This window comes from Canis lupus, chromosome 16 (genome assembly GCF_011100685.1).
Source record: "Canis lupus familiaris isolate Mischka breed German Shepherd chromosome 16, alternate assembly UU_Cfam_GSD_1.0, whole genome shotgun sequence".
Lineage (NCBI taxonomy): Eukaryota > Metazoa > Chordata > Mammalia > Carnivora > Canidae > Canis > Canis lupus.
The window spans coordinates 15,212,762-15,240,346 of NC_049237.1; the positions used below are offsets into that span (position 1 = coordinate 15,212,762).

General features: G+C 55.5%; 1 protein-coding gene across 18 annotated transcripts; it reads left to right on the plus strand.

The window, feature by feature from the left end:
* The first annotated feature begins 723 nt into the window (after positions 1 to 723).
* On the plus strand, positions 724 to 27,356 carry KRBA1 (KRAB-A domain containing 1). 18 transcript variants are annotated; one of them, XM_038559649.1, is made up of 18 exons: positions 724 to 900; positions 8,462 to 8,588; positions 8,996 to 9,115; positions 9,791 to 9,940; positions 10,580 to 10,738; positions 12,028 to 12,171; positions 12,308 to 12,502; positions 13,613 to 13,768; positions 14,375 to 14,593; positions 14,995 to 15,168; positions 15,526 to 15,717; positions 18,082 to 18,234; positions 18,782 to 18,970; positions 19,700 to 19,876; positions 19,964 to 20,095; positions 21,123 to 21,227; positions 21,927 to 22,088; positions 23,642 to 27,356. In XM_038559649.1, the coding sequence occupies exons 1-18, from the start codon at positions 889 to 891 to the stop codon at positions 24,547 to 24,549; spliced, it is 3,474 nt and encodes a 1,157-aa protein (XP_038415577.1). In that variant the 5' UTR covers positions 724 to 888; the 3' UTR covers positions 24,550 to 27,356. The 18 variants fall into 18 exon arrangements, with proteins under 18 accessions (XP_038415577.1, XP_038415578.1, XP_038415571.1 ...); XM_038559650.1 differs by having other exon boundaries at positions 8,480 to 8,588; XM_038559643.1 differs by lacking the exon at positions 724 to 900 and adding an exon at positions 1,138 to 1,843 and having other exon boundaries at positions 12,320 to 12,502.
* Positions 27,357 to 27,585: the final 229 nt, after the last annotated feature.

Consider the following 27,585-nt stretch of genomic DNA (forward strand, 5'->3'; position numbering starts at 1 on the left):
GGACCTGCCCCCCACCGCCAGCCCGCCGCGTCCTGGCCAGGAAGTGAAGGGGCTCATGCTTTGTTCACTCATCACACACTTATTTGAGGCCCTCTTACGTTCCAGGAGCTTCTGGGGTCACCTAAATCAACCAAATCGACCAGCAATTGGTCACACGAGATGTCATGACCGGGCTCAATGCTCTGGTGAGCGAGGGGCACAAGTCTGGGTGGCAGATCTGGATGTGCGGGGGTCTGGCACCCACCGCAGACCGCGGGGCCGCGCCGTCCGCCCTGCAGCCCCCCCGCCCCCTCCCCCAACACACACACCTCCCCTTGGCCTCGGAAACGGTTGGTTTACGGGATGTGATCTCTGGGAGAGGCGGGTCCCGCTTCATCTGAGCATCCGCACCTGGCACAGAGGATGCGCTCACTAACTGTTGGATGCACGCATGGGTGATGGATGGATGATGACGGACGGATGCGTACCTCGGACAAACACACCCGCAAGCTGGCCACCAGGCGGGACCCGGCGCGGAGCCCCTCCCCGCAGTTTCCTGGGGTCCTGAGAGAAGCAGGTGGGGAGGAGGCTTCGGGGAGACGGCCCCGGCTCCGCCCCCCGGCCCGCGCCACGGCGCCCTCTGGGAAGTGTAGTTCGCGCCTGCGCCCAGCGGGCCGCCGAGGCCGGGGGTCTCCGGGCGGAAGCCGGACCACCCCTCCTGCAGTGGGGGCCTCCGGCGGCCGCGCCGTGCCCAGCCTCGCCTCTCCCCCGCTGCCCGTGGCCGCAGCCGTGCTTCGTCCCGCGCTGACCTCGGTCGCCGCTGTCGCTTAGGGTCGCGGCACAGTCTGCGGCCGGGGAGCGGGCGCCGCGGGCCGCGCCGGAAGCTGAGCGCGGAGGCTGAGTCCCGGGATGGCGCGCCAGGTAAGGCGAACCGGAGGACAGACGGACCGACCCACGCCTCGGCGGGTCAGCTGGGCGCGGCGTGGAGCCGTCCCCCGGCGGGGGGGCAAAGACCCCGGCATCCACCAACTGTGGTATCGGGCTGCGCTCGGCCCGACGGGCCTGGTGCGCAGGAGTCTAGGTCCTCGGACGACCCCCGGCGCCCTCCCCAGCCCTTGACCCCCAGTGCCCTGTGCGCGGAGCCTGTCTCCACCTGCGGAAACTCGTTCCTTGGGGTTACGCGTCGCCCTCCCTCGGCCTGGCTTCTTTTAATTATTAGTTATCCTGGGAGCCGTGGGCATCAAGGCCTCAGGGGAAGGCGTAAATCTGATGCTTTTATTCTGGGTAGGATCCTGGATCCTTGGGGGAGGGGACATGAAACAAACTCCCAGGTTGTAGATTCTAGAGCTGGAGGAAGAGCCACATCTGTCACGAGTTGGGCGAGTTGTGTGCGGGACTGGGGAGATGCCAGGAAAACATGATGATACCAATGGGGAGTTGTTGCAGTTCCTCTGGGTGGACGCCTGGAGCCAGTTCTGTAATTTTGGTGGCCATGAACTTGGGCCATCCTCAGCCAATTGTAGACTCCATGGTTTGGAGGTGGGTGGGTATTGGGATAGCGGGCTGGGACATTCTGTGGCCAGACCTAGCCGCCTGCAGCCAGAACCTCCAGTCATTCATGGCCTGCAATCGGGAGAGAAACCAGGAAAAGTGGATGTTGTGGGAGCAGGGGCGGCCTTCCTTGCAGCATTGGCTGTGCAGCAAAGCAGCCCAAGGATACCCTTGCTCGGGTATGCCCACTGGTCCTGTGCTAAGCTCTCCTGCAATTTCCTCTTCTACGAAACGAGGGATTTGGACCACCAGTCCTTCAGATCTGATATTCCGAGTAGGATGCATCCTCACACTGTGTAGCCTCACAGAGAAGGTAGGTAGGAGTGGCTTTGGGGATTGGTAGATAACAGAGAGAGAGTTACAGGGAAGGCCTCTTGTCTTCCTGTCCAGTGTGACTCCCCAAAGGCCAGGGATGTGTGAGCACAGCCCATAAGTGGGAGCAGCAGGGTGCAGGGTCCAGACTGGGAACCCAAACTTGAGGCACGCTGGGGGATTTGATCTAGGCTGGGAAGGAGTGTGGAAAGATGGACAGGTCCTGTGGGCACCAAAGCTGTGGTTTTCTTGTTGGGCTAGTGACAGGGTAAGGAGGAATGTTTTAGGAGGAACAGCATGGTGGCAGTGAGCTCAGAGGCTGCACAGTTAACAACAGCCCTGGGTCAATCCAGAAAGCTTTTCTCCTGTTGGTTGAGGGAGGGAGGCAGACCTGAAAGCCCAAAGGAGTTGAAGTAGGGCCCAGGGAGGACAGTGGATCCAGACTGCAAGACAACATCCTCTAAGGCAAGCATACTCCCCACTTGTCCTCCACCTTTCCTGGGCAGAGGGAGGCCATTGATTGAACCACCTATTCTGGCCATAGTCAGTTCCCATTTCCATTTCATAAGAACTTTGTTTTGGAGAATTTGTCTTGATGCTAAGATGGTGAAAGACCTGGAATCCATCTCTTCCAGCTGTCTAAAGTATATTTAGCCAGGAGATAAAGAGGCAAAGTCAGGAGTAGTGTGTGCTGAAGAGCCCATTCTGTGTAGCTGGAGGTGGCAGGCTCTGACCTGCAGGTGGACGTCAAGCAGACAGATTTGACCATGTAACACTAATAGCCCTTAGTCCATCCCAGTATTTGTTCTAGCCTCTTTTCCTATGTTGATTCACTTACTTTTCACAACATCCCTGTGCTGTAGGTCATTATGATCCTGATTTTATAAATGAGTTCACCGAGGCCCAAGTGGGTTAAGTAGTTTAGCAAGGTCCCATAGCTAATATGGAGCAAAGCAGGGATTGGAACTCTAGCAGTCTGGTTCCTGAAGTCCAGCCCTAACTCCCATGCAGTAGCTCATCTGTGTGTCCAGCACTTCTTTTTTAAGATTTTATTTATTTATTTATTTTAGAGAGAGAGAGAGACCGAGTGCACACAAGCAGGGGGGATGGCCAGAGGGAGAGGGAGAAGCAGATTCCCTGCTGATCCCAGGACTCTGGGATCATGACCTGAGCTGCAGGCAGATGCTTCATCAACTGAGCCACCCAGGCACCCCTACATCCAGGATTTAAATGCCACATTGGGCCAGTGATAGGACCAGCTGCTGGGAATGTGGTGAGCCACCCATTACTGAAGGAGAAATTCTCTTCAAGGAGGAATTGAAGAGCCATCCTGTTTTGGGTGGAAATCAGCATTAAATGATCCCTGCCCCAGGACACCTGGGTGGCTCAGCGTTTGAGTGTCTGCCTTCCGCTCAGGGCATGATCCCGGGATCCTGAGATCAAATCCCGCATCAGGCTCCCTGGGAGGAGCCTGCTTTCTCTCTCTGCCTATGTCTCTGCCTCTCTTTGTGTGTCTCATGAATAAATAAATAAAATCTAAAAAGAAAAAAAAAGATCCCTCCCTTTAAAGTTCTAGGCAGTTGTCTGATTTCTGGTTCACAAATGCACAGCATTTGAGAGCTGGCTACTGGGAAGAAGGAGGGCCAAGCCTGTTTTCAGGGGTCTGTGCCCCAGCATATGTTTCATTTCCAGCAGGGCTGGGCAGGCCTCCAGCCTGTGACAGGGCTGCAGTGCTCCCCTGGCCTGTGGCTCTGAACTAAGAATTTGTCAGAGTCGTAGGAGGCTTGAAAACCTAGATTTCTGGGCTTACTGATGATTTAGTAAATCAAGGATGGGGCAGAGAAGTCAGACCTAATTAAAAGGAACGTGAAGTCAATCATTTGAACCTAAAAGCACTTTTATTTTTTCAGTCATTATGTTCTAAAAAGCTTCTGATAAGGCCGAGGAGAGAGTATTTTTCACTCCGTTTGTTAAACAGAGAACTTGTCTGCTGACATCTCGGGATAAACTAGCTCCCCAGAACATTCACATGGCTCTGCTGGGTCCTTCCTCCCATGTTCCCCGCCCCAGCCAGAGCAGTGCCGTTTGGACTCTGCCATTTAGCAGTGTCAACAGGAACATTTCTTTGTACTCAAGATCTGCCACTACAGACTTTACTGGGTAATGATAATTTCTAAAATTAGATGTTTGATGCTTGTTTTCTTAAGGTGTACCAAGATTACTGGTGATAGTCACAATTAAGCAGAGCAGAAAAGATCTCAGTTCAGAGATCCCAATCCTAGACTTGGCCCTGTGATTTTTCTACCAACTGGTCTGACCAGCTGCCTGTGGAGATCCGCCTTGTTAATCAACGAGAGCTCTGAAATGCTCGGAAAGGAAGGATCACACTTCTGATGTTTGGGTACCTTGACAATAGAGCCTGTGAGGACACATCTCAGTATCTAGCAGAGTGCCAGTAACCTGTGAGTGTTCAAGCTAGAGGTGATAGGGAAAGGCAGGTGGAGCCAAGGTAGGCTGAGTGTCTCACATACCTGGGCCACATGTAGGATAGCATGTGTCAGGGAAACCTTGCCTGCAGAGAAGTAGCCACATGCCCGTGATCTCTGTCACTGTCAGATGGGAGATGTTCAGGCTGGCTTCAGTTCACATGAGCTATGTCCCATAGAGAGGGCACAGGAGAGCATCAGCTAATATCCCGGGCTGGGGAAGTGGCCTTGGTAGAAAGAAGATCCTCCATGCTCAGTAGCTGATATCAGCATGACCTTCCCTGGAGCTCACTTGGACCTGGTGAACCAGCCATGTGTTGTGCTACCAAAAGGTAAAGAAGAAATGAGCTTTGAGGCCACCCTGACTGGTCTCTTCTTACTGGCCTCCTGGGGGTGTGTTTTGGGTAGAACTCTTGTTTCGAAGGTACAGAGCCTGATGTTGGTAGGGCACCCAGACTGTACATGTCTGCCGGTGGCTTGGGCCCCCTCCTGCAGATGGCTAATCTTTCCTGTGGGGTTGGTTTGACTAGTTTCCGGGTCCTGGGGACACCTTATTTTGTTCTGGTGTATTGGCCAGAGTGGGAGTTTAATAAATTTTTGTGTGGCAAACAAAAGACAGCAGAATAACTGTAGCCCACTGGCCCTTTCCTGCCCCTCCCCACCTTTCCTCCTCCAGAGCAGTGGGTGAGTGGGGTGATAAATAGGGGGTTCCAACCTTGTTCACTGACTCTGGGATCCTCTTCCTTAATGTTGAAAACTCCCCCGAACCCTACATAGTTGTATACTTAGTACATTCAGTTGTAGTGTTTGCAAATATTTTAAAATCAGTTCAGTATTACTTTTAAAGGATGTGCACGTACTCATCACAACAGCATCTATGTATGTTTAAACATAGTGACCGAAACGTTCAAGCAAAAACACATGTGGTTAGCCAATAAGACAGTGTTTGTGCCCATTCTGACACTGAGCCAGTTGGGACAAGTCTGAAGTTCTGGGACTACTGTGCAGATGAGGACTTTCTGACTGAGGTGTCCCCCTGCTCCATCAGCCCTGACGTTCCTCAGCCTAGGAGAGAGAGAAGAGTGGGAGTGTATCTTGGAGGAGCAGAGAGACCAGAGAGCAGAGCCAGGCAGGTGGGCCATGAGCTCTGGGATGGAAGGGAGTGGCTTGAGCAATGGGGAATGAGGTTTCAAACCTAGAACAAGGCTGGGCCATGAGGTCCCCTGCCAGGTGGGGGCATACTCTGAGCCCTTAAGTGTCTGTGTCTTGTCAGGAAATATAAGGGGACCCTGTATTGGGGCCCAAGTCCCTCACGAGGAGGACTCCCAAGACTCAGCATAGACTCATATTCACAGCTGTGATTTGTTACAGTGAGAGGACACAAAGCAAAATAAAATGTAAAGGCACATTGGGCAAAATATACAGGAGACCAGGTGTGAGCTTCCAGAGTCTTCTCCCAGTGGAATCACATGGGATGTACATAATTCTTCCGGCTGAGTTGTGATGGCTGGTGTGAAAGGTGGTCTACTAAGGGAGGCACCTGGTTTAGTCCATAGAGCACGTGACTCTTAATGTCCGGGTTGTGAGTTCATGCCCAACATGGAGCCTACCTACTTTAAAAAAAAAGGAAGAAAGAAATGAATGAAAAGAAATGTTGTCTACCAGGGAAGCTCACTAGAGACTCAGCGCTCAGGGTTTCCATTGGTGGCTGGTCATGTGGCTATTTCCACCTAACACAGACCAGAGTCCCAGAGCAAAAGTAGATGCCCAGCATGAACCACGCTGTGCAAATAGTTGGCCCAGTAAACCACCCTCCTGAAATCCAAGTTCCCCAACAGTAGCCCAAGGCCAACCTTGCAGGGACAGTGGCCTCAGGCCTGATCCGCTAGCTGTTCTGCATAGACCCTACCATTGGCTATGTTGTATCTGTCCAAAGTCCAGGAAAAATGAGGATGGCTCTTTGAGAGATGTTTTTGAGGGTGTCTGAATGTGTTCCTGAAAGGGAGCAACTATACTTGGCCTATCGGGGTGGAGAGGACTTCCAGAAGGTCTGCTGGCTGGCCAAGTGGGCGGGAGGGCATTTGGGAGCCTCTGGACTGAAAGCAGGTAGTCTGTGGATAGGCTGCCTCCAGCCAGGTGTGTGGACAGGGCCCTGACCAATTCAGCAGGAGAGTGGAGGGCAGTTGTGACCATGTGGTGGTGCCAGCTGTCAGAAGGTAAGAGGTGTGTGGGGAGCAGATGCCATCAGTGACAATGCCAAGGTTAGCAGCGATGGTTTTTATTTTTTTAAATAGTATTTATTTATTCATGACAGACAGAGAGGCAGAGACACAGGCAGAGGGAGAAGCAGGCTCCATGCAGGGAGCCCGATGTGGGACTCGATCCCAGGTCTCCAGGATCATACCCCGGGCTGAAGGTGGCGCTAAACCGCTGAGCCACCGGGGCTGTCCACAGAGATGGTTTTTAAAGTTGCTGACTTGAGTTGATGAAACAAGGCAGTAGATTAACTTCTTTGCGTTATTAGGAATGTTTTCATTTTGTTCAATAATTTTAATTACAAAGAGTTTAGCATCTGTTTCTACAGCAGAGGGACCCTTCCCATAATTGATATTCTGTTTGCTTAATTTGCACGAAGGTCATTTTTGCTGTAATTTTAAGTGCATGCCTCTCAGACGCAGGTAATCTTCTAGGGTCTGATCGCCATTTTAATGCCCACGTAGGGATGATTTTTAAAGAAGTGAGGACAGAATGTTTCTCATGTCTTACAAAGCAGGGGATACTGTCCAAGGATGATCCCAGGTCTCTTCAGAGCCCTTCCTTGCAGAGTAGACCACAGCGTACCAGGCTGCAAGCCTACAGGGGTGAAGAGTGGAGAGGTCAGGGAGGGGGCCAGAATGGGGGAGTGTGGCGACCAAGGCATGGAGGCCTGGATGGGTTCCTGCAGTGCATAGTACCCACGGGCTGCACGGGCTTGGTGGTAAAAGGTCATGGGGGTCACTGTGGCTGGCCGTGGCCCTGGAGGTCAAGCGCGGCCAGGGAAGTGAGGGCAGGCTCAGCCCAGCATGGGCCTGGAGTCCAGCAGAACAGCTGGACACCAGCACTGACCTGGCTGGGCCAGAGGGTCTGTAGAACTGTGGCCATAGGATTTGGGGTCTGAGGATCAAGGGCCACCAGTACAGGTGCATCGGCTGCTGGTTTTCTTCATTCCCAGTCACACAGCCGTCTGTCTGTCCTGGTACAGGAGGATCTGCCTCCTCTAGACTTGCCAAGCTGTTTGAGGTGTTCTCTCTCTCGCTCTCTTCCTTGTGGGGCTGGGAGGGGCCGCATAAACATTTTGCTTACTTGATTCCTGGCTGTTGGGTCATCCCCCACTAAGAGTATGGAGTGTTTGGTTCCTTATCAGACTTACCTGTTTTATGTGTATCTTGTCTTAATGTTGTAGTGATAGGACCCCAGGGCCTTGCACATTCAAGGCCAAGGTTGCTTATTACCTCCAGTAACTCTCCAGCATGGTGACTTTAGGGCTGGCTGGGCTTCCCAGCCTGGAGTTGACCTTTTCTTAGGCCCAGGCTGAGGGTCACAGAGTGTGAGGGCTCCTGGGGGGTTGCTGTGACAAAGAACCACACCAGGCAGGCTTTACCAGCAGGTGGATTCTCTCCCTGTGCCAGGGAGCCAAAACCAGGGTGGTGATGGTGGGGCGGGGGTGGGGGGCTGGGCTCCCTCTGAAGGCTCTAGGGGACAATCCTTCCCATCTCCTACAGCCTCTGCTGGTCCTGCCTTTTCCTTGGCTTGTGGCTGCGTCATTTCATTCTCTGCATCCATTGTCACCTGACCTTCTCCTCCCTGTGTGACCCTATTGCTCCTCTTCAGCTACATCTGTGAGGAACATGTTTCCAAATAGGGCCACGTTCATGGGGGACGAGGGGAGGGACTTCAGCATACATTTTTGGGGACACAGTCCAAACCCCAGCACTGTGTCTTGAGCACATTCCCGCCCTGCCTTCACCTGCTCCCACCCATCAGGCCCGCACCATACTCTCACTGCTCCCCACTTCCTGGTGGATACCTGGGGACACAGAGAGACTGGTGGCGCTGGGAGGGAACCCCCAACTCCCCCGAGATTGTGCCCACAGGTGTCCGTGGCCTTCCAGGACCTGGCAGTGCGGTTCTCCGAGGAGGAGTGGCAGCTCCTGGGCGAAGGGCAGAGGGCACTCTACCGGGACGTGATGCGGGAGAACTATGAGACACTGCGCTCCCTGGGTAAGGAGCGTCCCGGCCCCGCTGACAAGTGACAGGAGGCGCGATCCAGGACCAAGCCAGTCCTGAATCAGCCAGGGCCTGCCAGGCCTTAGTCTCACCAACAAAATGAATGCCATCTGAGGTGATGGTCCAACAGCCTCAGACTGAACTGGGGGCCTCACTGATCTTTTGTTCCATCGTTGTTTTGATAGCCTGCCCCAGGGTTCTGGGTAAGATTCAGTTGGGGCACTCCAGAATGGGCGGAACACTGAGCAGCCTGGTCTCTGAGCATCTTGTGGCCCCACGGTTCTTGAGGTTTGGAGGACCACACAAACACACCTGTAAACAGGTGCCTGCGTGGTTGTGGTAGGTGGGTGGAGGCCGACTTCCATTCCCAGGGGGCTGTGCCTCCTTCTTTTCTTTCCCAGGGACAGCTGAGCGGCTCCCCCTCTCTGCCTTCTTGTCTCCTACGGAGCCTGGAGGAACCATGGAAGGCAGGAGCTATGCTGGTGAGGGACAGGAGCCTCCTAGGGGAGGAGGCCCCCTGGGTGAGTAATCTTGGCAGATGAGGGACAGGCCATTTTGGATATCCTGGTCCCCCTGGGCAACCTTGTCCCTTCCACTGTGTGGTCCTCAGCCCCTGGCTCTACTCCTCAGGGAATGCTGTGACCTCAGCCCTTGCCATGCTCTATACCCAAACCTCTCCGAGACCTTTCACCCTTTGCCCACTTCCTTCCCTGCCCCCCAGGCTGTGAACCTGGCACACTGTTGCCCATTGTATGCAAAGCCAGGAAGAAACCTGGGGTCACTCTTGGAGAGTGTCCCCTACTCAAGCCCTCTTCCTGCCACCCACCATGCAGAGCCAGCTGGCAGCTCCTGAGTGCTGCCACAGGGCTGACTTCTGGAGGCCTTGGATGGGGGATGTGGCCCACGGGCCTAGCCCTGGTTAGGCTGGGAGGGTAGGAGTGCCAGAGGGTCTGGCTGGTGGGAGGGAGCAGCTCTCCTTGGCATTCCCCTCAGAGAGGTACCGGGTACCGAGGGATAGTACCTGGAGTTCCCAGCCCCTGGTCCTGGCTGTCCCCTGGGGCAGATCCTTCTCACTTCAGGGACCTCAGTTTTTCCTTTGCTGCTACTCACGGGGTAAAAGGCTGGTTTGAAGTCGTGCGCAGAAGCGTCAGTGCCAAGCTGACAGAGGGTGTGGGGGTTCACTGTGGCCTCTCCAGCAGGAGGAGCACCCCCGCACAGCCTTCACCTCACCGCCCTGGTGCAGCTGGTCAAGGAGATTCCAGAGTTCCTGTTTGGGGAGGTCAGCCCAGAGGGCGAGAGTGGGAGTGGAGCTGTCAGCCTGGACGGGGAACGGGGCAGCCCTGACGGTAAGTCAGGTGAAGTGGAGTCGCAGCTGGGTGCCGGGTGCCTGCCTAGCCCCGGCCAGACCCTAGCTAGGGTCACCTGTTGCACAAATGCCCAGTAGCACGTCTGCCCCCAAGAAGGAATGGGTCATGGGTGAGACTGGCTCCTGGCCTTTCTCGTGCCCATTTCTCCAGGGCTTCAGCCACACCGTCAGGGCTGTGTGGCAGGTGAGGTCAGTCCCTGTTCTTAGATGAGGAGAGGAAGCTGTGCCCCATCAGCATGGCCAGTGGGGCCCAGTACCCCCCCCTCAGCCTGTGCTCCTCCCACATCACCAGACTCTCGGTCCTTAACCCTGCTCTGCTCAGCTGGTGCTTTCAGCTCTCAGACTGTACCTCCTCGAGATGTCTGTGCCCACCAGCCCTGGCCCTCGAGCCTGCTCAGTGGATGGTAGATGACCTAGAAAGAAAGTAGGGGTGAGGTGGTCTCATCAGAACAAGACTCTGAATCGATGTTTCAGAGCCGAGGAATGATGATGCAGAGGATGCTGACATCTGGGTCATTGTAATGGAACAGGGCAAGGAAGGCCCAGATGGGACAACTTTGGGGGCATACCCCTTGCTGGGCTTAAATCTAGCTTCGGGTGTCCTCTTCCTCCTCCCCAGTAGCAGCTGTGACCGTGGAGACTTGCCCTCTCGGAGGCTTGCTCAGCTGCCTTCCAGAAACACCTACTGGCTGGCCCAGCATGGCTGCCACATCCAGCAGCAGCTCATCATCCAGTGGCCTGCCTGGAGCCGGTGGACAGGGAAGCCCCCTCCCCATCAGTGAGTGTGACCCAGCGGGGCCAGGCCTCTGACCCTGGAGTCAGGCAGACTGGACTCTGTGCTCTCTTCATTGTTCCTGGAACTCAGTTTCCCTTATTGTTAATGGGGGCCAGCTCCCCAAAGAGTAGGACAAAGGCCCCTGTCTGTAGACCAAAGAGGAAGTGTGATGCTTGGCCCCTGAGCAGCCTCTCTCCCAGCCCTGCTTGCAGAGCACCGCAGGCCTAGGGAACATGCAGGCCCATCGGCACAGGAATACACTTGTGTGCACCTGCTCTGAGTCTCAGACCTTCTCACCAAGGCAGCCCCAAGAGCAGCAGAGGGCAAGGGCAGCCACTAGAATTTCTCTGTAGAGTCTGATTGTATTTTAAAAGATTCTTGCAAATTTTGTATTTGTTGGAATATCTGTTTTTTATTTAAAATATTTTATTTATTTATTTTTAAAGATTTTATTTCTTTATTTGACAGAGAGAGAGTGAGTGCACAAGTGGGGGGAGCAGCAGAGGGAGAGGGAGTAGCAGGCTCCCTGCTGAGCAGGGAGCCCGATGTGGGGCTCGATCCCAGGACCCTGAGATCATGACCTGACTGAAGGCAGACACTTAACTGACTGAGCCACCCAGGTGCCCCTATTTAAAATATTTTAAAATATTTAAATGGGTATGGACTAAAATTGGCACCCCTGAAAAACAGACCCCATTTAGCCCATGATTTTGGGTGTCCTCTGGCAGATTTGCTCTGCGGGTACATGTGCTGAAATTTGAGAAGCATGAGTACAAGATTGGGTCCTGCGTGTCAAGGCTGCTGGACTCACTTATTGAGCCAAAGTCAGAGGCTGGAACTGGGGGGTTCTGGGTTATTCAGAGCAAGCAGTCTTGGTGTTTAAAATATAATGCCTGTGCCAGGACAGACTCCTGGGACAAGCCTGCAGAGACTGACTCTGCCACAAATGCAAGTTTCTAGGACTTGGCTGCCCTTTGGGGATGGGATAGGGGGCAGGGACTGAGAGGCCTGCCCTCTATGGGGACCGATCTGGGGCAATTCCTCTCAGTCAGGAGCTAGGGTTAGAAAGACCTTTCTGTCTCTCCTTTTTTAAAAAAAGATTTTATTTATTTATTCATGAGAGACACAGAGAGAGAGAGAAAGGCAGAGATACAGAGGGAGAAGTAGGCTCCATGCAGGGAGCCCGATGTGGGACTCAATCTCGAGACTCCAGGATCACGCCCTGGGCCCAAGGCTGGCACCTTGGGGTTGAGCCACCCAGGGGTCTCCTCTTTCTGTCTCTCCTGTAACAGAAACTGCTGACAAACCAAGAGTTACAGAGAAGGAAGGCCCAGAAGCCCTAGCTGGGGAGCCCAGCCCTCCTACCTCTAGCTCCAGCAGGAGCTCCAGCAGGAAGAAGGAGAATGGAAAACAGGAGAGAGGGACTCTGGGGACAGGTGAGAGGCTGGCTCTGCTGAGAGTGGGGTGTGCCCTGAAGCTGAGCGGGGAAGGGAAACAGGTATGCTCAGTTCACACAGGTGTGTCAGGCCCCCTGACAGCCCTATGCAGCAGGTGTTGTGCCTGTTCACACAGGTGGTCTTGCAGGTGCCATAGGACTCTCTCCTGGGAACAGCCCCCTGGAAGGCCTTATCAACTGCCTGAAGGAAATCCTCATGCCTGGGCCCCAGAACCCTGAGGTGTCTCCAGGCTTGCCACCTCCTGTCCCTGGCCAGGGCACCTCTCAGCTAACCAGAGTGGAGCTGGGGCCTGGGAGCCCACCCTGGGAAGGTGAGTCCCTGGGGACCTGTCTCCTCAGGCCAAGGTTTCTGAAACCTCTGAAAGGCTCGAATTGTCTTTTTGTAGCTGTTTCTCTGTAAGTACAATGTCTTCCCAAAGGAACCTTCCCAACACACCTGCTCCACTATTTCCTATTTCCTATTTCCAGATCCAGGTGGCTTTCTTAGCAGAATGACATTTGGTCAGCTGGTAGAAGGAAACTCAAAAATACTTTTCCCTGGATCCTTTTGTGATTTTTACTTGTCCTAATATGGAACCTCTCAGGAGGAGCTGCTGAATGTCACTTTGCATTGACTCTAAGTGGGTGTGTAGAGTCGGCAGGGGGTGGGGGGGACTGGGTGGTGCAGTGGGGGCAGGAGCCCCGTCCTAGAGCCTGGTGCCTGTTAGCTGCAAAGACTAGGAAAGCCTCCTGAAGCTTTTGAGGCTTGGTTTCCCCATCTGTAAAAGGGGATACTTGTTCCCACCTTCAGGTACAGTGAGGCTAGGATACAGTAATATACATGTGTGAGTGAGTGTGAGAAAAGCCTCGTCCTCTGCAGAGAGAAGCTCTGCTTGGGGCACAGGGAACCAAGGGCAGATAGGGACCTGTCAGCTCACTTCCTTTCCCGTGTGCTGGCAGGGACGCCACGTGCCCTGCCTTGGTACTGTGCTCTCACATCTTCCCTCCCTCCAGCTGTCTGGTTTGGGTGTGAAAACAGGTTGTTTTTTTTTGTTGTTGTTGTTGTTGTTTTGTTTTTTTTAGATTTATTTATTTATTTATTATAGAGGGAGGTGGTGAGGAGAGGGGCAGAGAGAGAGGGAGAAAGAGTCTTAGACAGACTCCTCGCTGAGTGTGGAGCCAGACCCAGGACTCTATCCCATGACCCTGAGATCATGACCTGAGCAGAAACCAAGAGTCAGGTGCTCAGCCGCCTGTACTGCCCCTGCGCCCCGGGACAGGCATTTATAAACCAAACACCAAGAAGACAGTGGCCTGTGCAAGTCTAAGTGAGTTGCAAAAAGACCCACATTTCCAGATTTCTGGCCCCTACCTGGATTGTCTACCTTTTGTTGTTTGTTGTGACTGGGCTCAGGGTGAAAATATGTTCCTGTTTCCTACAGTGAAGACAGAGGCAGTTTCTGGGGCTTGTCCCCTTCAGGGTCTGCTGAACTGTCTGAAGGAGATCCCGGAGGCTCCTCACAGACGTTCCGGCCCCTCAGGAGTGAGGGACCCACAGCTGCAGGAGGATCCAGGGGCCTGCCAAAGGAATTCTGGAGGTAAATGCCTGTGGCTGGGCAGGAATGGCCCCAGGGCCATCCCCCCTCCCCTGCTCCAAGCAGGGCTCCGCATCAGGCCCTCAGGCCCTCACCTCCTGTGTAGGTCAGAGATGCTACGTTAGGGACTCTCCCTGTAGACGGAGCTGGGCATGTAGGAGGTGTTTCATCTGTCTGTGTTCATGATCCAGGTTGGCTGTTAGAGGAGAGCTAAAAGTTCCAGAAGGGAGGAAGTGTAGGCAGGGGAGGCTGAGAACAGTGCTGGCCCCACAGACCCTTGGGGCATACTTTTGAATTGGGCGTTCTTGTCATGTTGTTATGTTTATGTGGACTGGGGTAGCATCTCCATACACCGCAGCTTCTCACACTGCTGATAAAGGTGAGTTGAGACAGGCTCACCAGCCTTGGAGGAAAGATTTGGTGCCACCTGAGGAAGCCGATGTGACATCTCTCAGTAGAAGCCTCTGGAGGCACCCCAGAGGGGCCAGGGCACGATGGGAGGGTGAGTTGCTGGTGTTTAATGGGTGACCGCCTTGGGGCTAGAGACTGCTGTGGAGGCCAGGGGCTTTGGTCCTGACCCTATAAAGGTCTCATGGGGTCTTCCCACAGGGCCCCGACCCCTCCAGACCCCTCCTCCTGGCCCTGGTCCTGGAGCTAGCCATGTGCTGTCTGTGGTGAAGATGGAAGATGGCTGGACCCAGAGCCCCCTGGCTCCTGCATCCTGTCAGCTCAGCAAGTGGACCCACAGCCCCTCTGCCACCAGCAGCCAGGGGGGTGACAGAGAGACCAGAGGGGGCCAAGTGCCCAGCTGGAGCCCCGTAGCTCAAGGTGAGGCCTGGGAGCATCTCTCAAGTCTTCCAGTGGGATTCTCGGCCCCACCGAGGCTCTGCTGGCTAATGGAGGGAGGACCTGGCTGTCCTTCTCAGGCAGTGACTTCCCCTCTGTTCACCCATAGCCGCCTCATCCAGCAGCCTTCCATTGTAGATACTCTTGTTTTACAGAGATTTCCTATCTGTCAGGAAGCTGGCCCCACTACATAATGTGTGGGTCTGTCCACCCGGCCCCTGGGCTGGGGTACAGATCATGTCATTACCCTGCAGGACCAGAGAGCTAATCCATGTCTCCCTCAAGGGTGTTATCCCTGAAGAAGGCAGGTTGGGGCAGCCAGCCTAGGGCTGGGCCAGGGGAATGTGCCTGAGATGGTGATAGAGCCATCTCCCCTGTACCAGCCAGCAGTGCCTCGAGCTCACCCCTGGAAGCCCTGGAGGCCTGTCTGAAGGGCATTCCCCTGAGTGGGTCGTTACCTCCCCAGCCGCCGGCAGCCTCTGGATTCCAGAGCTCTCAGCCAGGAGACCCCGGGTCCCAGAGGCCCCAGCTGCAGTCCTGTAGATCACACAGTGAAGGTAAATGGGGCCCTGGGCTCAGGGTGCTGAGGACGCCGGTGGGTCCCCCGCTTCTCATCCTGGGCCTCTGGAGGTGCATGGCCTTCCTAGCTTCTCACTGATGCCTCTCCCCAAACAGTTCCAGAGTGTGGTGGGAGCCACTTAAACTCTTCTGGTCTGCCGCCCCCTCTGAGGGCTCTTACTTGCTTTCCAGCCCCATGAGACAAACATATGGGTTCATGTGGGTTTAACTAGTGCTTGAGCCACTAAGCTAAGGGGAGACCCTGTGCGAGATCCTCTGGGGTAGGTGTCCTGGGTGCCCACCCATAGCCCAGGGCCCAGGGGACCGCCTGGCTAATGGCTTTCTCCTGATGTCAGCTGTGCTGTTTCCTGCAGAGGTGACTGTGGGGCCTCTTCTGGCTCTGAGTCTGCAGGGCTATGTGAGAGGCAGCCCTGTCCTCCCCTCAGGTCCCCACAGCACCCCTCCCAGCTTCTCCTCATCCAGCAGCACCGATGGGGACCTGGATTTCCAGAGCCCTGGGGGCAGCCAGGCGCGTCCGCCTGGAAAAGGTGAGCTGGCTGGCCTGAGGCTGGGGTCAGTCCTGGGGAAGGACGAGAGGGCCCCCTGCCCGCCATCATGTCGGACCCAACCAGCCCAGGCTGCTGTGCCCTCTGGAGCAGAGCCGGGGGTGTTGTGGCAGGAGCAGACACAGGGCTTGTTGCAGGGCGGCAGTGGGTCAGGGCGGGGGTGGAGGGGTGGAGGATCTGTTTTAGTGACTTGGCTCAGAAGGGGTAGGACAACATCTAAGATCCTTTAAAAAATAGAAGGTCATCTCCTTTGTGACAACTCTTTCCTTATCCCAGACACAAGGAAATGCCTATAACATCAAACTGATGTTTCCAACTTAGGAAAAAATGTCCTGAGTTCATGTAAAACCACCCTAAGGAATGTCTCTGGTGACCCATGTCTCTCCTCAGCTTCCCGCGTGGAGGTGTCCATGGTGAGCTGTCACACCTCTTTGGAATCTTGCAGGACTCTCTAGTGTCCCCTCTTGACCTTTGCCCCCACTCGAATCTTTGAGTGCTCTTGGTCTGCCTTGTCCACAGACACCCGGTCCCCTGCTGCTCGCCTCCAGACCTTGCGTCATGTGTTGTCTGCAAAAGGCCTGGAGCTGCCCCCAGGACTCTGCCCCCGGCTGGCTGGAGCCTACAGAGCAGCGCTGGGGCCCCCCTGGTGCCCGTGGCAGCCTGGACTCCTGCGCCCGGCCCTGGCTGGCTCTGGCTGTGGGGGCTTTTTCCTCCCCAAGTGCAGCCACCTTTTCTTTTTTAACTTTTAGGGTTTTTAAAATTTTTTATTTATTCATGAGAGACACACAGAGGGAGGCAAGGACACGGGCAGAGGGAGAAGCAGGCTCCATGCAGGGAGCCTGATGCGGGACTTGATCCCAGGACCCCAGGATCATGACCTAAGCCAAAGGCAGACGCTCAACCACTGAGCCACCCAGGTGCCCCAAGTTTTGGTTTTTATTTTTATTTTTATTTATTTTATTTTATTTTATTTATTTATTTATTTATTTATTTATTTATTTATTTATTTATTTAAAGATTTTATTAATTTATTCATGAGGGACACACAGAGAGAGAGAGAGGCAGAGACACAAGCAGAGGGAGAAGCAAGCTCCACACAGGGAGCCCGATGTGGGACTTGATCCCAGGACTCCAGGATCATGCGCTGGACCAAAGGCAGGCGCTAAACTGCTAAGCCACCCAGGCGTTCCAAGTTTTGGTTTTTAATAGGTGATCACAGGGTTTTGTTCAAAAGCTGCAAACGGTTATAGAGGAGAGATGCTGTCACCCCCCACCCTTATCCCCACCCCAAGTCACCACAGCTGAGTTCTCTTACCTTTCAGAGGCATTCCCTGCATGGCCCAGTGCTGGTTCCCTCACACAGCCAGTAGTGTTATATACACACCTCCACCCTGCTTTTTATTTTACCATTTACCTTTGGCATCTTCCCGAATTTTCTCTGCATGTTTCTTGAACACTGGCAGCACCCCGTTCCTCCGAACCGCTGCGCAGTGTCCATCCATAGGGGTTAGCATGGTGCTTGTTTGCACAGCTCCCGTTGGTGTACTTTGCTTTCTAAATAACGCAAACCACAGGAGAGTTCATGCTGCCTTCTACAAGCTTTCAGCCCAGCTCCCTGTGCTGCCTTAGAACTCAGGGTAACTGCATTTGGGGTCTCTTATAGTTGAACTTTGCTGTTCCAGCCCCATGCCGCAGCCTGAAACTCCCATTCTCTCTCTCTATGCCCTGTCAGCCCCGCGTCAGCAAACGCATTCAGGAAAGAATGTGTCCACCATGTCAGCTCATGTAGAAGGGGCTTTTCCTTTTTTGGACTTCTGGTTCATCTACTTCCAGCTGCTTCTACAGCTCTGTCACTAGAAATGGGATATTTGTGATTTTTTTTTTTCTCAAGTTGCGACCACACTAGTGTTGGCCTTCTCAGCTTGCTACATCATACCTGTGGTGAGGGCACCTGTAGTGTTTCCCTCTGACCAGGCAAGGGAGCCTTATGGCATTTGGTCCTCTGTGGCCGGGGCAGCATGGTGGCAACCATCCCAAGGTGGAGCAGGGTGTCATGAGGGAGCCCAGCCTGTGCCTGTGTCTGATCACCCCTGTCACCGCCCACTGACCAGGCTCTGTGGAGATGGCTGGGACAGGTTTCTTTCTTTCAGGGCCAGGCCAAGGAGGCCTGCCCAGAGCCAGGACTGACCCGTGTTTGGGCCCAGGTGCCTGGCGTGACAGGTCCAGTGCCCTGTGCCTCCTCCCATGGCCCCAGCTTCCCTGGACATGAGGATGTAGACAAGGCTCCTGGGCTTTGTGGAGGCTGACCTCTGACTACCCAAGATTGCAAATGTTGGGTTTTCACAGGAAGCCCAGTGGGAAGCTCCCCGCTCCAGGGCCTGGAGAACTGTCTCAGAGAGATACCAGTGCTCAGGCCACAGTCAGCCTTGTCCTGGTCTTCAGCAGGGGACAGGGGGCCACAGAGAACAGAGCCCAAGAACTGGACGGCGGACAAGGAAGGTAAAGCACGGCTTCCCCAGCATCTGAGCAGGGAAAGACGACTCTTGCCCTGCCAGTGCCAGCCCTGCTTCCCCATGCAGCTGGCAGGCCCACAGCCAGCCCTCAGAGGAGAAGATGCTCTGGAAATGGCCTGGGCAGAGGCTTGTGTGAGGCCATGAAGCCAAAGGGCGTGGCCAGCATCTGGGTGGTAGGTGGAGGCAGGGCAGGATACCCAGCCCCACTGTCTGCTGCTCCAAGTCCAGGCCTGAGCCAGGGCCTTGGCAGTGGAGTATCTTTCAATCCTGGCTGTGTTGTCCCCGTGTACCTTGGTCCAGAGCAGTGGCTGAGCTGGGGGGCCTCCAGGAGTCCAGGGGGCTGGGTATGGGATAAACAAGTCCTGGGAGATTGGGGGCGGCTCCCGGGAACACCTATAGGGCTGGCGTGCATCCCACAACTGGAGCTCCTGTGCCCAAGAAGCCAACAGGGGCAGAAGCTGTCCTCTGTCCAGTGTCTTCTTGCATCCATGCCCCACAGGGCTGACAGGCCTCTTGGCTTCTCATTCAAACAGGGCTGAGAGGCGAGGCCTGTGAGCCAGCCCACCTGGGACAGGGGCAGGGAGAGGCCCCCACCAGGAGCTTCCGGCTGGCCAGCCCACAGGCACTCACCTCTAGCAGCGTCCCCGTCCCTGTGTGCTACCAGCGAGGGCTCAAAGACCCCGGGGCCCCCAGGCCGGGGCCATGGAGATGGCTCCAAGATGGTGAGCTGACATCTGCCCTGGTATTTGGTGGCACGTCTTCCCTCCCAGTAAAATCTTCGACGAGGGACTAGATTTCCTGTCCATCTCCTCTGTCCCTCACATTGCAGCCCAGTGCCCCTGGCTGCAGTGCCCTGAGGTGTGCTGGAGGAAGACCAGAAACTCGATCGCTGAAAGGACAGGGGAGGATGGTTTCCCTGCAGCCACCGGGTTTCTCTGGGAGACGACTGATTATCTGCTTTGTTGTAGCTGCTGGGGTGGTGGGGTCTCCCTCTGCTGCTGGCTCCTGTGCACTTGGAGCCGTGTTCCTTCCTGGGCCTGCTGGAGCAGGCTGGCAGGGTCTGACTCATCTGGATAAACGTGGTGTTTCTAAATGTTCCCAGAAGAAAAAACGGTCCCTGGGGGGCTTCCCGTGGATGTGACTGAGTCTCTGCTCTTGGACCACTAGTCCCGAGTGAAGTGCCTGCCTCTAATCCTGGGGCCTGTCTGGAACCAGTCTGTTAGAGGCTGGTACCAGGGACTTGAGACTTCAGGAATGTTCCCCGCTGGCTTTCTAGAGCAGCTGGGAAACTGGCAAGGGCGAGAGCTGTTCAGGGTCTCCCCGAGCTTGTGTGGGGCCATTAGCTGACCTGAAGGGGGACCAGCTCTGCATGCCTGTTCATGAAGGCAGAGGGTCCTCCTGACCACCGCCAGGCTAAGGGATAGAATGTTCTTCTGTTGTCATTTGCCCAGGGGCAGCCATGAAGCCCTCCCCACTCCACTGTCTGGAGAACTCTCTGAAGGGGATCTTGCCTGGGAGGCCCCTGCGCTTTGCCTGCTTGGCAGGTCCCAGCCCCAGCCCCAGCCCCGGCTCCAGCTCTAGCTTCAGCAGCTCAGAAGGAGACGAGCTCTGGCAGCTGTTCCCACAGGGTGAGTTTGCGGGGGACAGAATAGGCCAGGGAGCCATCCCTGCTGGGGGATGTAGCCACTGCTCTGACACCAGCTCTGTGTTGCCAGAGAGGGACCGCCTTCCCGGCTACAAGGGTCCTGGCCCTCTGTCCCCGCGCCCTGGCGGCGCCCCCACTGGCAGCAGCCCTGGTGAAGGCCCAGGGAGAGCAGAGCCTGGGGACCACTGCGGCCTCAATGCAGGTGAGCGCGGGGGCTCCTGAGAGAGGGCCTGGATTCTCGCTTTGCCTGGCTCTTGTCATAGTTGTCTACTATTGTCATGCTTGAGTTCCCTGTAAGTTGTGCTGTGTCTGTGAGAGAAGGTAGGACATAGGATCCCAGGATTGTTAAACAAGTGAGCTTCATTAGATGGCAATGAACTTAAGGTGTGTACATTCTCTCTGACACTACACATTGTATGCGCTAATAACATCTATATGCATATATACTATCGGTCCCAGCCTGTCAGTAGTGACACTCTCAGCGAGGGATGCCTGAGGCACTTGCCCAGCCCATGTCCCTCGTAGGGGGCCCCATGGACGTTTACCATCCCTGGGGCTAGTCCTTGTGCTTCTTATGACCATTGGACATATGTAAGCAAAAGCCATTAGGGAACTTCGAGGAATGGGATTTATTACCCACAGTCCCTGAGGGGCACATGGGGTGGTCGCAGCTAGAGAGCTAGAGGAAAAGCAGGCATGGACCTGGGACTCTGCCTTTATTTGGCTCAAGGGTGGGGTGTCTGGGTTTGGCGGGTTCACTCTTTACCAGTGAATTTAAAGCATCAGAGCAGGAATTAGGGGCACAGCGAGGGAGAAGCGGGATTGCTCAGGTGGCCGGTTATCTAAAGCTGTGTCACCCTGGGCCTTCTGAAAGAGGGATATCTATGGGTCGGCAGCCTGGTTCCCTGTTGGGTGGGTTTGTGAGTCACCATGTCACGCAGCTGGCGATGTTTGTCTGAGATGGGTGTCTTCTGAATGGATAGCCCACCGATCAAAGGTTCAAGTCAGGCACTTGCGCTGCGTGTCCACACGTATGTATGTATGTAAGACGATGATGGTGATAGTAATGTGCATTTTCAAAATTTGAAAACAAATGAAAACTGTGTCAACAGTGAGGTTCGCCCACCTGGGAGGATTTAGAGGTTGTCCTGTCAAGAATGCCAGAAATGTGTCTGCTCTCCCAGGCAGCCTGGCTCCTTAGTCCAGGCCTGACCCAGTGTGTCTCCCAGCAGGAAGAGCAGAAGAAAAGACAGGAGGCAGGTCCCAGTTGCCCTGGAGAAACGTGTACCCGGAAACCCCGGGCCGGCCTGGCCCTCTGGGCAGTGCTGGAGGAGGTAAAAGTGGGATAATAGTTAGGGAAGGGAACTCCCCACCTACTCAGGCCAGTGGCTCTATGTGGTCCTTGGCTCCTGCACAGGCCCTGGCCGTACCGGTGTTCCTCATGGCTCAGTGGGTCTAGTGGGACATGGCAGAGGGGGCTGGGCACAGAGCAGTTTCCCACGGCCTGCGGGCCACCCCCAGCATGGGGCCTGCAGATCACCGCCCTCTCCATCTGCCGCTTCTGGCCCCCTGCAGTAGAGCTAGAAGTGTCACACCCTTGCTGTGGAGGACTCCAGAAGAGTCCAGTCCACCCTCATCACACCTGCCCCGGGGGCCCATCAGCCAGGGTTGGACTCCCTGATGGGCCCAGTGTATCTGTCTTGCATCCTATTTAACCATTGTTTGAAAGGCTGAAAGTTCAATTTTTTAAAAAAATTGAAGACTATTTATTTGAGAAAGAGCACATGCATGCAAGCAGGGGGTACGGGGGAGAGGAGGGAGAGAGACCAGCAGACTCCACGCTGAGTGCAGAGCCTGACTTGGGGCTCCGTCCCAAGACCCTGAGATCATGACGAGTCCCAATCCAGAGTCAGATGCTTAAGTGACTGAGCCACTCAGGCGCCCTGAAAATTCAGTTCTTTTGAGGCTCTGTCCCAATATCCACGCATCAGAGTGGGTCTCCACAACTCAGGTGGTCTGTGCTCTTTCTACAGGGGCAGCTGTGAACCCCTGCCCTGCCCCTCAGCCAGAGAAAAGGCCCGGGCCGGGCCCCAGCAAGCTTCTTGGATCTGCCCACGGTCCCCTGTCCTGGAAGCCCAGGGTCAGTGAAGAATCCAGGGGTCTGGGGCCTGGAAATGGAAGACCAGGTGTTACAGGTGAACCGGTGGCTTCAGGAGCGCTGAGGGCACAGGGTGGTGGGCAGGGGGTCAGCGTCTACAGTGGTCACCCATCTTCCTTCCCTCCTGCTCAGCTCCTCACGGGGCAGGCTAGCCAGAAGCCTGGGGAAAGCTTTTACCTAGCACCCCTGCAGGCTTATTCGGGTCACAGGTAGGAAGGGTCTCACCTTGAACTTCAGGTTGCTGTTTTGTTCAGTGTTTTCCTACAGAAATAGCTGGCTTTTTCATCAAAGCCCACGGGTACTTTTTAGAAGCAAGGATACCAGGGTAGATAATGCCCAAAATCAAAGTCTGGCGTTTGAGGAGACTTTTCCCGAGAGATGAGGAAACAGGCCCAGTAATGGTGAGCGACTTGGCCAGGGCATCCCAGGAGCCAAGAGCTGGGCTTCTGTGTCACACCTGCCATGAGGAAGCTCCTCACTGTACACTTGGAGGCCCGGAAGGGGTGTGTGGGCCCGGAGGGGGTGTGTGGGGCTTGGGCTCCAGCTCCCTGTGGGACCCACACCCAGACCCTCCCACCGGCAGCTTAGTGGGGCCCCAGTGCTGGCTCCCAGGTTCTGCTGCTCTGAACGTGCAGTGCTTTCCTGAGAGCACTGAGCTGTCCTGAGGTGACCCCGCCCCTTGCCTCCTGCTCAGATAGAAGTGTACCTGCCACGCAGCCAACATCTTTGCCCTTAGCTTAGCTCCTTCCTGGAGAACCTGGCCAGGTAGCACTCCAGCCCCTCTGTGGTGCTCCAGGATCCACTTCTCTGTTTGAAGCCTGGAAGTACAGAGACGGGGGCAGAGCTGGGTTGGGGTGCAGATGGGAGGGGGGCAGGGCTGGGCTGGGGTGCAGAGAAGGAGGGGAAAGCAGGCTACCCCACCAGTCCTTGGTAGTAGCAGGGCTTTCTTGTGAGGTTTGCCTAGGGTGGAGGCCAGTTCCAAGAGGCCTTACAGCAAAGGATTAGGTGATTTAAAAAAAAAAGTAACTTAAGATCTAAAATCTTGTGACTCTGACCTCAGAATGGAGGGGTAGAGGTCAGGAGGGATGTGCTGATGACCAGCAGCCCTGGGTACTGACCAGCCCCCTGCTCACCGCACTAAAAGCCTCCCTGCCCCAGGCCGATCTGACCATCCTGGGCTCCTCTCCCACAGGCTCTCTGGCCTTGGCCCCCTGCTGTCCACTGAGCATTTCCAGACCCAGCCTAGTGACACGGTAGGGCAGGGTTAGGTGGTCTGGGATGCCACTTACTCTCAGAGGTGTCACAGAGAGCTGCTGAACCTTTTCCTAGAAGGTGGGCAGGCCATTTACCATCCTAGGAGAGTTTGAGACCCAGGCTGTGGTTTATCCTGTCCATGAATTTGGGGAGCAGCCAGGAGATGTGCCACCTTTGATGTCATGAGCACTGGCATCGACATTCCCAAGCCCGAGTTACTTCGTCCCATATGAGGCTGGGCCTTAGTGGGTGGGGAGGATGCTGAAGGGGCCCCCCAGGGGGAGACAGCTCTGACAGCCCAGGAACTCTCATCTCGTGTCCCTGCTCTGGTTTTAGCAAGGACGCACGGGAAGCCGCCTCCCAGAGGTCTGCCTGAGCCACCCCCTGTGGCTGCCATCCCTCCGGCTTTGCCTCAGGCGCCCCCGCAGTCCTGCCCCTGCGGAAGTGGTCTGCAGCCAGAGCTCCGCAGCCTTGGCGCCGCCCTCTCAGAGAAGCTGGATCGGCTCGCCACGGCCCTGGCAGGCCTGTCTCAGGAAGTAGCCACCATGAGGACCCAGGTGGATCGGCTCGGGAAGCGCCCCCGTGGCCCTGGGTCCAAGTGCCAGGCTTCCTGGCCATGGGCCCCCTCCCGGGGACCTCGCTGGTCTAACGGCCCTGCTCACAGACACCTGCCCTATTGGAGGCAGAAGGGCCCCACCAGGCCAAAACCAAAGATCCTGCGTGGTCAGGCGGACAGCTGCAGGGCCGGTGACGCCTCGGGCCTCTCCAGGAGGTTCCGCCCAGTATCTCAGCTGCCGCCAGATGCCCCCATGGCAGAACCTTCTGGGCCCAGCTCCAGCCCTTCCCAGCAGCCTCTCTCCTCAGCACGCAGCTGCTGTGCTGGGGTGCCTGTGCCTGCCTCCCTTGGACACACGGGGGGTCACCAGAGTCCGCCCCTCCTTTCAGTGCCTACTGCCTTACCCCCACAGATGGCTTCTCTCACAACCAGGGGAGATGCAGAGCCACGGTTTTCAGCAGTGGTGCCACCTGGGACCCTCAGCTGGCCCAAGGATGCAAGCAGCCTGATGGCAGGGGTCCAGAGAACCTGCGAGGAGGAACTGTGGGTCCCGAGGCGGGGGACCCCTAGCCACCTTCTTCAGCAGCTTGGTCCTGCTGATGATGTCCCGACCCTGGCCCCTTCTCCTAGGGGCTGTCCCACCCCCTCAACCTGCTCCAGCCGAACCTTCCCCGCTTCCGGGCCGTGAGGGGGCTGGGTGTTCTGCCACTGGCCTGACCAGCCCTGACCCCAGGACGCTGTTTGCTCAGGGAGGCCACTCTTTGGTGTGCATCTCAGCCACGCCTCTGGCCTTCTTGGCTCAGGTTCATTCAGATGCTGCTTCCCCAGCTTGTCCTTCCCACTGGGACAGCCCTGGCTTGCAGGTGGCTGGGGTGCCCGCGCGTATATGCATGCCACGTTTTCCTGGCTGCTCCAGCGGCTGCCCTGCCTCCTCGCAGCTGCCCTTCCTGGGCTCAGCACTAAGGAGGGCTCAGCTCTCCCTTTCCTGGTCAAGAGGGGCTGTGGGTTTTCTTTGGAGAGAAACCTGCCCCTTGGTTGATGCTGGATTTGCCTGCAGAGTCTAAGTGGAGAAGTAGGGGTACCAAGGGAAAGGCCCTCAGCTTCTTGGAAGGGGCGCGGGTGCAGCTGGACCAGGGCCGCCGTCGGTTCTGTGACCAGGATGAGCACCCAGTGGGCTCATCTGCCTGCCTTTGTGCACCCTCGAGGGAATTCAGTCTCTGGAAAGGTGGGAAGGTCAGCTGTGGAACGGAATTCCCAGATGGGCCCTTGGGTGAGCAGTGCACGTTCCTGGGCCCACGGACCACAGCACAGGTAGTCATTCATGGCCTGGAGGCCACAGTCTAAGGTCAGGGTGGCGGCAGGGCAGGTGCCTGCTGAAGCAGTGAGGGAGAGTCTGCCCCAGGGCTCCCTCCCACTGTCACTGGTCTGCTTGTCCACCCCCGTACGCACGACTCGGGATACTGCCTCTGTAGGGACCTTGTCGGACTCAGCTCATGCTGACGCCCTCACTGTGACTTGACCTTCCTGCTGTTAGGTGCTGGGACTTAGGACTTCAACATGAATTTTGGGGGCACAGTTCAAACCCTAACACGTGTAAGAGACTGGGTTATGCCTTCTTGAATTCATCTTGGGAGAAGTGAGCATGGCTAAGGCGTCTCTAGGCCAGAAGGACCTGCCTCATGTCCTACCCCAGGGTCAGCTTGTTCCCCCCAGGCTCACGTTCCCACTTCCATCCTTATTAAATGTGAGGAATCCTCGGGAACTGTCTGTGTCCAGGTTGCTGAGGCAGGGCCACCCTGCTGAGCTGATGTGGTCAGCTCTGCTGTCAGGGAACACAGGTGCCACTGCAGAGGTGCAGGCCGGCTCCAGGCCCTACAGGGGCTGTAGCCCCATGGCACAAGCAAGGTCCTGTGGCTGCTGTGCCTGGTCAGGGGACTGGGGACGCACACAGGGCCAGGCCCATGCTCCTGGTCGCCCCTCTGGAAGCAGCACCTGCTGAGGTGGGAGGGAAGGGAGAGGACCTGGGGCTGACAGTCTGTCATGGAGTGGGGCGGGGTGGGATGTGCCGGGAAGCATTGAAATGTTTCCAGGTCAGGAGTAAGTCCTAAGATGACTGTCTCAGAAGCTGAGGTCTAGAAGATCACAGTAGTAAGATGTTTAGAATAGGCAGTCTCTTCACATCTAGCCATACTTGATAAAAGAATAAGGAACAGAAAACTTCTAGACTTTCCATTCAAAGACCTCAGGAAGAGGAGTCCGTTGCTTTTCAGGCTTCAGGGACCATGGAAAGGGTAGGACAGGGCTGGGAGGGGACGAAGGGTGCAGTCAGCAGGAAGAGGTTTTGTGCACTCCTTCTCCCCCCTTCTCAGCAGCGGTCATGGGGGTGGCCCAGCACCCACCTTTGAATGGCATCTTAAGGTTTTGTTTGTGGACCTCCTGAGTATCAGCCATCACTCAGACCCTGCGCGGCAGGCGTAAAGGAGCAAACGAGCTCAGAGGGTATAAGTGACTTTGCATTTGCACAGCTTGTCCTTGGCAGAGCCTGCAGGGGCACCCCTGTCGGTGCTTGGCAGTGGGGCACGCGCCCTCCTCCGCTGGGTGACCCTCCTGCCAGCCTTCACCTGTACTGCAGACAAGGATGTTCAGGGTGAGCCCGGTCTGGGTGGTCCAAATCCAATCCCACCGTACATGAAGTTTAAGTTTTTTTTTTTTTTTTTAAGAATGTGGAAAACAAGTAATAAAATGAACAGTAAGAAGCTTCCTGATCTGTGTGTTCGTCTCACAGGTCCACTGCCGCCCAAGCACAAAACCCTCTTTCAGTCGTTAACTGGAAAATCTAGAATCACTAATTTGGTAGAAAGTCTGTGCGGTTTAGTACATTGCACGCATCTCCTTCACCTACTTCACGAGGAAACGTGGTCCCCTTTGGTGAGAGGAAGAGAGGGGCTATTTGGGACTCAGGAATTCCAGGCCCCAGGGGTTGGGGCTTAGGGCTTAGAGTGGAGAAGGCTCCAGCCCTGCCTGCCCCAGTGTAGTCATTCCTGAAGTAGTTTGGCCAGTGGCTCCTGGTGCACCTGGATACAAACCTACCCCACATTTCAGGGGTCCTTGAAGTCTTCCCTCTGCTGCCTGCCAGAAAAGCAAGAAGAGGCTTAATCTATCAGAATCAGAGCGGGCTCCCCAAAGCCTCCAGGCTTCAGGATGGTCAGAGGGTCCACTGGAAGAGGGGCTGTCGTGGTGGGGGGTGTAAGGACCATGGTTTGCTGCCTGCCGTGTCCCCTGATGTCACCACTCCCTCCCAGGCCAGACTTGACTCCACCTTCCTCCACCTTTCATCTTTCTGTTCCAGATGTGGCTTCTGTAAAGAGCCTACAGTTGGCTTTTATTTTTGAATCCAACTTGACAAATTCTGTTTAGTTAGAGACCTTAATCCATTTATGTGTATTTTAATTATGATAGAGTTAGATTTGAATATATGGTCTTATTTTGTGCTTATGTTTGTCTCACTTGTTCTGTTTTTTCCCCCCTCTTGCCTTTTTCCTTTTTTAAGATTTTATTTATTTATTTGGCAGAGAGAGTAAGCAGGGGAGGAGCAGAGGGAGAGGGACAGCAGACTCCCTGCTGAGCACAGAGCCCACCCTGGGGGGCTCTATCTCAGACCCCAAGATCATGACCAGAGCCAAAATCGAGTCAGATGCTTAACTGAGCCGCCCAGGCACCTCTC

What these genes read in the sequence shown, in the direction of transcription:
- KRBA1 (XM_038559638.1), top strand. Translation starts at nt 1,397, where the DNA reads ATGATGATACCAATGGGGAGTTGTTGCAGTTCCTCTGGGTGGACGCCT. An exon ending in CTGCCAAAGGAATTCTGGAG is followed by an intron (nt 13,769 to 14,374) that starts GTAAATGCCTGT and finishes GTCTTCCCACAG; the next exon opens with GGCCCCGACCCCTCCAGACC. An exon ending in ATGGAGATGGCTCCAAGATG is followed by an intron (nt 18,971 to 19,699) that starts GTGAGCTGACAT and finishes TCATTTGCCCAG; the next exon opens with GGGCAGCCATGAAGCCCTCC.